We start from the raw sequence: 12,500 nt of genomic DNA, 5'->3' as shown, positions 1-12,500 counted from the left end.
TTGGATTTATTTGTAGCTTAATGAGCACCCACAGAACTAGTGCTTTGTGTATTCATACAGCTTTGCCTAGAGCGTTGGCTATCCTATAATTAGCATACGGAGCTACACCTGTGTTTACTGTGCTGTGACATCTCTGAGGAGCTATGCTTCTGGGTAAAATAGCGACGAAGCAAACAAACAAGTGAAACAGGCAATTAGCAAAGAACAGAACATGGGGGTCATGTGGCTAGGTTCTTTTTGGGTTTGATTGGATAGTGGCATGTTGACATGCTTGCCAGGAGCGCCAGCTCGAGGCTCTTCATGTTGAAGAGGGGATACATAATGTGAGGTTATTGGGTGAAAGTCAAGTGTCCATTTGGACGTAAATGAACAAATGTTCTCCACAGAGGGCGAGTAAATCCCGGATTCATCTGGGAATCACGGTCGGGATGAGCAAAAGATTTGGCTCCTTCTAATTTCAACTCATGGTGTTTATAGTTCAACGCATGTCTTACTGCATTATACACACACTACACAACGTCATAACCCCCGGCTGCTCTGCCTGATGTGTGACATCACCACCATACTACCTCTGACCTGAGGAAAGCTTGATCTCCAAGGCGGTGCGGATCAGCGCCATCAGGGTGGAGGTGAAGTGCACTGTGTTGTCGTCAGCGATGGGCATGTTCATCTTCACCAGGCGCTGAGGAAGAGGAGGAGGAGGTGGTGCAGGTGGAGGAGCAGGTGGAGCCGTGGAGTTGGTGGTGGTGGTTGGTGGAGGAGTAGAGGTTAGAGGTTAGACCCAGCGCTGGCAAACCTCACTGAGATATTTAAATGAGTGTGCTGTTGGAAAGTGATGTCTCACTTTGTGTCTTGGTTTTCATAAAAAGAATACTCAAACTCAAACTGTAAAACCGGTCATGCATTTTAACAATCGCATTTCCAATTCATAGCAATCAGGATAACAGGGTGAAAGTTGGGTGGATGGCTGGGTGGGTGTTTATAGGATTCAGTTCAGCACACAAAAAGCCTTCTCAGCAAGCATGAGGAGACAGACCACACAGTGACATCACCGCTAACGGCCGAGTATGCGACAAAACACAACGCAAGTCAAAAGTGCACCAAACCAAGGCATGGCCGAAACAGAGTGGAAGAAGAAGAAGAAGAAGAAGAAGAAGAAGAAGAAGAAGAAGAAGAAGAAGAAGAAGAAGAAGAAGAAGAAGAAGAAGAAGAAGAAGAAGAAGAAGAAGAAGAAGAAGAAGAAGAAGAAGAAGAAGAAGAAGAAGAAGAAGAAGAAGAAGAAGAAGAAGAAGAGACGCATAACCATGGCGATGCCTCGAACCGGCCTCGGAGCTCCACTCTGTTTGCCGGCCAAGGCACGGGCCTTAGAACGGGTGTCTTTGTGGACCACTACCAATAGGCGACACCAAGCGGTGTCCGGGCATTCTAATGACCCGGCCGCATGCCTGCATGCACGGTACCCTGTGGGAGTTCAGCTGTGCCCGGCATGAAACCACTCAACAGTGCATCTGGCGACACAGTGCGGTGCAGAGTGACGCAGAACAGGAGTTCAGTGCAACAAAGAGGACAGCGTGGAAGGCGCCAACCAAAACACAAACCCACACAGGGACACACCGGCCCGCAGTCAACCATAGAACAACAAGAGCTGCACAATTTATCAAAGCGTTCACACGGACGGTATTCTTGAGTATGGATTGAAATCCGGTTACTTGATTGCCCTATAGTGGACGAAATGTTATTAATTGTTTGATTGTTGATTTCTAAATGTTCTTTCATTTATTTGTATTAACATCAATATAATTAGTAAATGAATAATGAATGATTGAAAGATGTACTAGATAGTATTGTCATGTATTGCTATTTATTCTGAGGAAATATAAATTGGGAAACAATGTGTGACTATTGTGCAGCCCTGAGACATACGGACACAAACAAACAAACAACTCCCAGGCCCGCAGACAATAAACATAACACAAGCCCACATAAAGCACGCAGGAGCAAATCTAACATTGGTTTGACAGAGGAGATGGAAGAAAACATTATGGCTGGGGGTGAATAGCAGAGACAGACTGGTGTTTGCAGAACTGGAAAGCAACATAAAAGCTACACATTAAGCTAACTCGGACTGCTCCACCAAATCAAACCCCTGACTAGGCAACAGGATTTAGAGCAGTGTTTTTCCACCTGTAGTATAGGTATCACCGGTGGTGTGCATGGGTACTGCAGCTATTACGTGGGATTCTCTTAAAAAATACACATTTATGTTTATAGAAAGAAATATATCTATATTATCATAAATGTTCTTAAGTAAAATAAGCAGTTATTATATTATGGCTTGTTATTTCAAATATAGTGCCAACTTTTGTGCATTCCCTCTTGTTTTCCATTGTAATGTTATCCATTGATGTTTTGTATTAACTTGTGTTTGCTGAATTACCCACTAGCAGCATAGCCTTGCAGTAATGCTTGTGTTCCAAGGGGGCGCTGGTCATTTGTGCTCTAAGGGCCACTAAAGTTTTCCTAAAGAGAAACTTTTCCGAGCCGATATCAAAACATTCTAAAAAGGTTATTGTAAACTATAGGCACTGTACCTAACCAACTGAGCTTTCAGAACACGAAGCAGGCAATGCCCAAGAACTGGGCACAGGTGTAAAATTATATTTCAGTAATATTAAGAAAAAAAAAGCAATATCAAACAGTGAGATCCGGGGAACACTGCACTGCAGAGCACAGACAGCTGGCCAAAGCTCAGGCCAATGGCGATGTGGGTTGTGGAGCACAGGGGAGAGTGGGGGGGGGGGGGGGGGGAAGGGGCAGGGTAAGGGGTGAGGTTGGGTTAGGAGGGGGTGAGGTTTTGGAAGAAAAGGTGGATCTACCTTGTACGCAACTCTTGGCGGGCATTTCTTTCCCAAACCTAAGGGCGGGGACATGTGGAGCAGCATCTGATACATATCAAGGTACTTGATACGCCCACTTCACAGGGTCAGGGGGCAGCCAAGATGAAGACACACACAGGGACCCAACACAGACGCATGGCGGGGTTGGAAAAGGAGGACAAAAGGATGGAGGAAGAGACATGGAAACAATAAAAAAACAGAAATCTGGCGTTAGATTTCCGATGATGACATGTGACGGAGATGCAATCCCCAGCATCCACCACTGCTGCAGGGCTGGAGCAGAGAGGTGGTGGGGTGGGGAGGAATGGTTCACTCAGGATCCCTGGGAGGAAACACAGAGATGGTGAGCTGGACTGAAGATGACATGGGGGGAGGGGGGGGGAGAACAGGGGAGAGGGAGAACAGGAAGAGGTGGGGAGGTTGTGTAGTAAATTGGTGTGGTTCTGATATGGCCCAACCCCAGATCAGAGGGTGGTGGAGGGGTGGGTTCTGTAGGGGTGATGGGTGAGGAGGGTCGGGATGTCTGCTCTCGGGGACATGCCAGCCGACATCCCTGGATGTTTCGTTCTGCCGGATCCACAGCGACAAAGCTTTCAGTAGCCTATCCCCAACCGTTCCCGATCAGATCATTTCTTTTAAAAACGTACGCTTGAAAGCATCACATTTAGAGGATACACCGATGTTTTTAAAAGGACTACGGGTAAGAATCCAATATTCCTGCTCATGACTGACCACTTAGTCTGTCAGCGGACCGCAGCCTTCTTGAGCTTGAAATGTGTAATGGGTCCATTTCTCGGCAGCTAACTACAGAATGATACAAACTGGCTAGAGCTAGCTCTTATTTATAGACTAGGGCACTTAGGATTGCGATTGGAAGTTACTTCCTATTTTATGCCCGGCAAAACCATCCAGGTTCAAATATATTATAAATCTCCCAACAGGTTGTTCTACACAACCTGTTCATATATTAGCAATTTTAATTGATTTATGCAAGTATAATCCTACATGTAGTTCATTTAACGGCACTTCAAGTGAGCAGCTTACGAGAGATGTGAGGTTGGGGATCAACGGCCTTGAAAGCTTTGTTTCTGATCCAGCCTCATTGACCAAGGCCAGTCAGTCTGACAGGGGTGCGGGTGCTCGTTCATTGGTGCACAGCCATTGAGAAGTACACAAAGCACCCTAGGTGACGGAGGTGGCTGGTGTAGGTTGCAAACCTTGTATGCCACCCTATTAGGGCAGTTCTTCCCTAAGCCAAGAGGGGGCGATATAATGCGCAACAAATTGTACATATCCTTATAGGAAATCCGCCCGCTGTAAAAACAAATGACAACAAGCAAACATATGAACATAAAATGTTTCAGCACTGCATTAAAAAACAACAAACAACAACAAACAGTTGGTCCAGAGGCACTGAACAACTGGTTGAAAATGCTGTTCACAGTGTTTCATTGTACCAGTAGTGACATGGTTAGAGAAGAACATTCAGTGGTAAAAAGAGAGACACCTGTTTTATTAGAAACATGGAGATCATAGACCGACTTGTGGAGATGTACACACATTTCATAGACAACCATCAAGGTAAGCGAGTGTTTGTGGAAAAAATACATCAGAATGTACAGTCTATACGTTTAGTATTTGAAGGTGAGGAAGGTACCTATTGACATTGTGTATTCAGACTGTAGGAACTGCTATCAGACTGTAAGTACTGTTTTTGAGTATTGGAACTGTTTTACGAATGTATGAACGGGAATATGACTGTAGCTACGAATTTAAAGGGTGGTCTCGGACAGTTTATTCAGTTTTAGACAGTATACACTATTCTTCTGACTTTAAGTCCAGCCTCGGGAGGCGGGCATAACGTACCAGGCAGCGGGGTCGTACTCAGCCCAAACCCTGATAAACTCGTCCAGGTGATGCGGTCCCAGGATGGATGAGTCTCGGGTCAGGTACTCAAAGTTGTCCATGATGACCGCCACAAACAGGTTCAGCATCTACAGACACAGTTGGATTTAGACGATACATAGTGTATTAACAGTGTTGTTTCCGACTGTAGTTAGTGTGGACGGTGTTGTTTCTGACTGTAGTTAGTGTGGACGGTGTTGTTTGTGACTGTAGTTAGTGTGAACGGTGTTGTTTGTGACTGTAGTTAGTGTGGACGGTGTTGTTTCTGACTGTAGTTAGTGTGGACGGTGTTGTTTCTGACTGTAGTTAGTGTGGACGGTGTTGTTTCCTGACTGTAGTTAGTGAGGATGGTGTTGTTTCTGACCAGGAAGGAGCAGAGGAAGATGAAGGAGACAAAGTAGAAGTAGGCAAAGTCGCTGCCACACTCCTTGGCTATGTTCCCTGACCCCGGGTCACACGCCCGCCGGCTCAAACACGACAGCATGATCTCATGCCAGGCCTCTCCCGTAGCGCTCCTGTTTGGATGGACAGACGGAAAAGGATAACTCACTGATACACAGAGAATGATAAAATACACTTAGGCACAGGCGGATATCGAGAGCTCAGCGCTGATTTGACTACCTCGGTAGAATGTTTAAACTGCAGGTTTCAATAAGAGGCAAGGTGCAAGATGGTTTAATGGTTATGGTGTTCGACTCCAAGCAGAAAGGTACTGGGTTTGATCCCCATCTGCTGTTGGAATCTTAGAGCAAGATGCCTCACACTCATTGTTATTTGTTACTGTTGTTTTTGGTGAGGTGTTTGGTGATGTGTCATGTGATGTGAGTTTTTTGGTGATGTGTCTGGTGATGTGTCTGGAAGTGTGTCGGGTGATGTGTGTTTTTTGGTGAGGTGTTTGGTGATGTGACTGTCGTGTCTGATATGTTTTCTGTGATTTTTCTGTCTATGTAATTTTAGTTTTTAGTGCAATGCGATGTGTCCGGTGATGTTATTTTGGTGACGTGCCCTGTGATGTGTCAGTTGATGTGTCAGTCAGTGTGTCTGGTGATGTGCCTGATAATGTCTTACCTGAACAGCAGCATGAGGGCTTGCAGGAAGGTCCGAAAGTTATTGTGGTGATTTATGGCCGTGTCCTCGTTGAGATCAATGTTACCGAACACCTACACACGCACACACACACACACACACGCACGCACACGCACACGCACACACGCACGCACGCACGCACGCACGCACGCACGCACGCACGCACGCACGCACGCACACACACACACACACACACACACACACACACACACATCCATAAAGTGAATATGTGGTCCCAGAGTCTATCTGTGCTAAGTTAAAGCCAAAGGTATTCGTCTAGGGAGTGTAAATATTATTTTCAAGCTGATTTGGCGACTGGCCAATTTTGCTCGTAGCCAAGGCCATGGCTGGCTTCGCGAGTATATGAAGCAGCATGATATCAGCGAATAGACATGATATTAGTGAATCTTCTTGATATCAGCGAATCAACATAATATCAGTGGATCAGCATGACATCAGTGAATCGAGGTCAGATCTGTCAATCCTGTGGTGTGAGTTTATGGGGAGTGATAATACGTAAGCTTTCTGACCTGCATGCCAATGATGGCATAGATGAAGAAGAGCATGGCGATCAGCAGACATACGTAGGGCAGCGCCTTTAGAGGAAGAGGACAAAGAAGTTTAATATTTTTTTTATTTTACTATAATAAAATACGATCAACTCCCAATTTTGTGATAGTGCAGTGGTTTTGTGGTGTTTGTGTAGAAATCAGACACAATGGTACACTAAGGGGAATTTGTGTGTTTGCATGCGATGCAGATACGCATTTGTGTGTGTTTGTGTTAGTGTGTGTGTGTGTGTGTGTGTGTGTGTGTGTGTGTGTACCTTGAATGACGGCCCACAGCCGTAATCAGATGGTGTGTGTGTGTGTGTGTGTGTGTCTGTATATTCGTGTGTGTGTGTGTGTGTGTGTATACCTTGATCGACAGGCCAAAAGTGCACAGCATTATTATGATGGTGTGAGTGTGTGTGTGTGTGTGTGTGTGTGTGTGTGTGTGTGTGTGTGTGTGTATACCTTGAAGGACTGGACAAAGGTCCACAGCAGGATCCTGATGGTGTAACCCTGTCTCAGCAGCTTGATGAGCCGAGCCGCCCGGAACAACCGCAGGAAGCTCAGGTTCAACAGCCGGTCCTGAGGGGAGAGAGAGCATGACAACACACTGTCAGACAGAGGAAGGGAGAGAGAGAAACACACCAAAACACACCGGAGTGAGATGGAAATTCACTCACCGTGGTCTATGGGGACGGCATTGGGGCAGAAGAAGATACAAAGAGACACCCACCGACAGAGCGCAAGACAGAGAGGAGGGAGACAGAGAGACATTGAGAGAATGAGGAGGAACAGGAAAGGAGAGGCAACATAACAGCAACGGTAAAATGGCACAGTGATCGCAGGCTGACAACATACACACGTGACGTCGCTAACATGAATTAAACCATTAAACATAAAATACAGTTAGCTGCACTACAAATTGCATTTGTGGCTGGCAGTACCAAGCTCTTTCTCCCCGACCAATGACAACTCATGTTTGTGTGATGAATTCACATTCATAAGATGCATTAGTCGGGTTGTAATGATCTCATGTTTGTTGGAAGAATCAGTGGAGTTGTTATGCGTTCAAGTTTATGAGATGCATTAGTGGGGTTGTGATGAATTAATCTTCATTAGCTGCATGAGTTGGGTTGTGATGTGTTCGTGTTCGTATCCCCCTTGCTAGACTGGGTACGCAAGCGTTGCGTCACGTGGCCTTGCGCTGATATGTAAGGAAATGCTCCCACTTTAATCACTGAGAGCTGCTACACCAAATGATAATTTATTTTTTAGAAGACCCGCCGCAAAAAGCTGAAGGACGAGGTGGACGAGGTGCGGTTGATAGTCTAGGTGGAGATATACCGTGAGGTCCACGACCCCAGACATTCTTTATAGAAGGACCACGGAGAAATTTGGTTGGAAGTTTGGTTAGTCCGTTAAATGACTAAATATGTACTGTATGCATTATCCACTTGCATGATTGTTCGACACAACATGAAAAAACATATATAGCTGGGCACTCAAAGTTGTCTATTCTATTTCTCCTATACACTCCTCTTGCTCCTGATGAGACACTGTTATGTGTCCTGTGCAGCAGGTCGTAAAGGAAACGCGACAAAATGAGAAGCGACGCATGCGACTCAACACAATGCAACACGACTCAACGCCTTCTTGCTCAGTGTAGCCCCCCGGAGTAAGGTGCAGGGGTTGGAATGCATTGATGTTCGTGTGTTGCGTTCGGGGGGTCTCGCACGTTGATTTCTGTGACCAGGATATCTGTGATGCTGCCAAGGACGGTCACAAAGTCAAAAATGTTCCAGGCGTCCTTCAGGTAGTTCTGGGGTGGACGGGAAAACAAACAACAACAAACAACAATGAGACAAAAAAAACGTCTTTCTGGTTAAAGAATACAAACAATCCGAATTACTGCAGGAACAGTGGCATCTCTGGTGGTGAGACGGAAACATGAGATGTCACTCATCCTCAATGAGTTACATCACTTTGCATCAATTTGAACCAATCAGCAAATAAGTATTTGCGTAGCCCGTGATTTGTGGCTCTTACATTTGATCAGTTCACATTAAAGTACATTACACACATTAAAGAATGTACACAAAGAACCCATACAGAAAATGGAGAAACTTACAGAATACACATTTAGCAACCTACACAGCTTGACGCAGGCGCTAACAGCATTAGCTTTTAGTAGCAGATTTAGACATTGTATAAAATATTTCTTTCAGTTTCAAAACTACCCCCTACATACTACATCTACTTCAACCATGTTGAATAATTCATCTCTGAGACGGGACTGACCAATGGGCCGAAGGCGATGATTTTGAGGATACATTCCATTGAGAAGAGGGCGGTGAAGACGATGTTGAGGTTCTTCAGCATGGCCTCGTAGAACGGAGGAGCTCCATGGAACTGGTTTCAAGTGTATTTGTCATATGGGCATTAAAGGAAAAGGTAGAAGTCATGAATGGCTATGAAATGTTTTCAGGCATCTGTGCAACAGGTAACAAATAAAATGTGTGATAAAAGATAAAGATAATATACACAATAAAGAAGATTTAAAATAAGCAGACACACTATAAAGTGCAAACTGTTGGCAATGAAATATTATATAGCAGATGCTAACTAGAGGCACAGGAGGATTGATTCCATTTCATCATTATTTCACCAAGCCCAATCCTTGTAATGTTAATGGCATCCTTGTCAGTCAAAATGTAGCTCTCTTTGCTGCCGGCAGCGTCGTGCGTTAAAGATGGATGAGAACACATCTCTTATTTATTTCACCGAGGTGTCACAGAGCTTTGCCTGGTCAGGACCTTCAGCAGCAGCTAAATAAAACCTCCCGGGCAGTCGGCGCTATGCATGATTGAAAAACCAAGTGTGTTTTATCTTGAGACGGAGTTGGAGCCGTGTGTGGATGGGAGGTGTACCTTCATCATGAGCACCACGGTGTTAAGGGCGATCATGATCATGATGGAGTACTCGAACGGCGGCGACACCACAAACTTCCACATGCGGTATTGGAAGGAGTGTGTGTTCTGGGGCATGTAGCGCGTCAGCGGCTTGGCGTTGATGGCAAAGTCGATGCAGGCCCTCTATGACAAGAGAAGCAGGGAAGTCATTCAGGGGAATACATTTGTTCATTTAGAGTAGCAGACAGCTTCATCAAAGAGGTTGTGTGTATCAAGTGAGGCAGGTGATTTGTTTAAAAAGAAATTTGTTTCATATTTGTTGAAATTGCCTTAACATCCCTGACAGCAATTAATGAATCAAATATAAATCCACTATCTAGGGCTAATGCAGGCATGTAATAAGCACATTCATTGAATCTATTCGCCTGAATGAAATGATTTGATGGACTCTCTGTCTGTCTTCCTACCTACCCGTTACCTTTGAGCACTCTGCATGGGTTCTCATTGTACATAACCACGGTCTTCCATGAAGCATGGCAGACCTATTGCTAAAACTAGCAAGTAATGGGTTTTGGAGGAGTGGCTTTGGGTGGAGATCTGAAGGGAGGGATTCGATTTTTTCTTTCTCTTTCTCATTCAAAATCTAGTTGACTCTGGCTCTGGTCTATTGCCTAACCTCGCTTCAAGGAGAATCCATTTATATTTAGTCATTTAGCAGAGGCTTTTAAGTAACGCCAAAAGTGAATCTAAAACACAATCAAAATTGGAGAAACTACTTCAATAAATCCAAAGTTCTGCACAACCAAGTTTCTGAAAAATAACTGGACAGAGAGTAACTATCGGAATTCGAACCTGAGGTCAGCAGAATTTTAGTCAATTTATCGTTTATTTATTAGGATCTACACGGAGAATCCCCAAAATGGAATCATAAGTAGAAGCAGCATGGCCATAGACGCCCACCATGGACCTCTGGTGGCTAGTCGGCACAGTATAAGTTTAATTAATTCCAAGAACATCTAGCTCTCGTACCCTGGGGCCAGTCGGCTGAGACAGTGCAGTATAAGAATAGCGGTACCTCATTCTTCTCCAGGCTGCACTCAGACATCGCCTTGTCTCCCTGCTCCTGGAAGGTGATGATGATGAGGGCCACAAAGATGTTGACGAAGAAGAAGGGGAAGACAACAAAGTACACCACGTAAAAGATGGAGATCTCTATCCGGTATCCTGGGCTCGGACCCTGGTCCTCAAACGTGGCGTCCACAGAGTGCTTCAGGACCCTGGAGAGAGAGAGAGAGAGAGAGAGAGAGAGAGAGAGAGAGAGAGAGAGAGAGAGAGAGAGAGAGAGAGAGAGAGAGAGAGAGCGAGAGGGAGAGAGAGAGAGGGAGAGAGAGGGAGAGAGAGAGCAAGAGGGAGAGAGAGAGCAAGAGGGAGAGAGACAGAGAGAGAGAGAGAGAGGGAGAGAGAGAGAGAGAGAGAGAGAGAGAGAGAGAGAGAGAGAGAGAGACAGAGAGAGAGAGAGAGAGAGAGAGAGAGAGAGAGAGAGAGAGACGGATATTCGACATTACCCCATGAAACTCCTTTCAGGCTTTTGAGCACAAAAACAGAACAGAACAGGTGTCACAGTTACTTATTTCACTTCATTCACCCATTTGGCATATATTGAGCTTATTATCCACCTATCAACCCTCACATGTGATGGCCCTGTTTAGAGTTAGGGTTGGGTTAGAGTTAGGGGTGGTATAAATTTAGGGTTAGGTGTGGATTTAGTTAGGTTAGGGTAAATTAAGGGTTATTTGAGGGTTATGCTACATAAGGTTAGGGTTATGGGTTATAAAGTGATCTCTGTAACCATTTGTGGAATAATGAAGTCACCATGAAACAGACATTACAAGGGAAAGGGCTGTGCATGATACATCATCATCATTTTTGGGTAATTTTTAGGTTGCTAAAAACAGAACATTTCAGGAATTGACGACAACAAAAATAATCTGTCACCATGAAATGATAATGAATCCAAAAATGTGACGATAATGTAACATATTTGTGTTTGTCATCAGGGTAATAGGAGAATAATTAGTGGTATCTACAGATAGACATTGTATCTACATATAAAGTGCTGGCACAGCTCCTTTACAGTTTGGATCACAGACCAACAGGAGGAACAAAGACAACTCTTGTAGAGACGTAATAAGCATGAGATTAGTGTTCAGCGCTTGTCATCAGCGCTAATTAATTAATAAATCCACTCACTGCTGACCACGAGCAAAGTCGCTTGAACTGCACACAGCCCAACAAATTTTAAAGCTGACATCAAGAAACATTCAATCACACCTCATTCGTCATCTGTGAAATTTGTTTGGCATGCTAAGGAATGGCAAATTTATAGAGCCCTTCAAACACAAGGCCATTCACAGTGTTTTACAACTGCAGGAATACAAATGTTAAACCCCAGGCAAAAGGTGTTGACATGTTTGATATGCTATGCTAGCAGATTTTGCGCAGGTTTTGTGCCTATAGAACATATAAAGCAGCGCTTTCTGGAAGGGTGTTGTTATCGGCCTTTATAACACAGTTGTTGAACAATTCTGGTCGGTCAATAACATTCAGAGGTTGTCCATTATTCTTCAATAACAGCACACCCTTGCATTTAAAAATGTGCAAATCAATGAGCTATTAAAACAGTCAAATAGAGCTATCGACCAGATGTTTCGTTTTTACAACGCATAAACCGGTATGCTCAAAGCACTTCGGGAAATATTTTCATTTCCGCTTATTAAGTTGATCAAACCTGATAATATGATAGATGAAAGTAATATTTAATTGGGGTGTGAGGTGAGCGGGGCTTGGCGTCTGCTGCAGACAAGGGGGCGGGGCGGCTTTATTGCAGTAACAGATGAAGCTCTGGGTGTTCGCTTAATGAGGTAAATGAATATAAATACTCATTATGTTGTGCTCCAGCCCCACAGTGAGACTGGATTCATATGATAAACTTCAATGGTGTCAGCAGGACACTACTTTGTTTGACAATCCCAAGCATTCTCCTTGCTATAAATAACATAAATAATACCCAATGCAACCAATATTGCATCACCATCTTACAATATTTTCCAACAAGGTGACTCCACGTCATGGTTTACTCCTTATATAGGCAA

The 12,500-nt window shown here is 44.4% G+C and overlaps 1 protein-coding gene across 1 annotated transcript in view; it reads right to left on the bottom strand.

Annotated features, from left to right (window-relative positions):
• The window catches only part of cacna1ba (calcium channel, voltage-dependent, N type, alpha 1B subunit, a), a gene marked incomplete at both ends in the record, with an annotated part of 92,269 nt that overhangs the window by 13,577 nt on the left and 66,192 nt on the right, over positions 1-12,500 (bottom strand). Inside the window, 11 exons of the mRNA XM_079752788.1 lie at positions 577-682; positions 4,115-4,211; positions 4,764-4,891; positions 5,167-5,317; positions 5,871-5,962; positions 6,419-6,484; positions 6,905-7,021; positions 8,175-8,258; positions 8,738-8,848; positions 9,367-9,531; positions 10,424-10,625. Coding sequence (XP_079608914.1) covers positions 577-682; positions 4,115-4,211; positions 4,764-4,891; positions 5,167-5,317; positions 5,871-5,962; positions 6,419-6,484; positions 6,905-7,021; positions 8,175-8,258; positions 8,738-8,848; positions 9,367-9,531; positions 10,424-10,625 — 1,319 coding nt within the window. The remainder of the gene's footprint in view (positions 1-576; positions 683-4,114; positions 4,212-4,763; positions 4,892-5,166; positions 5,318-5,870; positions 5,963-6,418; positions 6,485-6,904; positions 7,022-8,174; positions 8,259-8,737; positions 8,849-9,366; positions 9,532-10,423; positions 10,626-12,500) is intronic.

The sequence above is a fragment of the Pollachius pollachius genome (genome assembly GCF_949987615.1).
Source record: "Pollachius pollachius genome assembly, chromosome: 1".
NCBI classification, from domain to species: Eukaryota; Metazoa; Chordata; class Actinopteri; order Gadiformes; family Gadidae; genus Pollachius; species Pollachius pollachius.
Note: the sequence above shows the minus strand (reverse complement) of the source record. Positions and strands in the feature narration are given on the sequence as shown.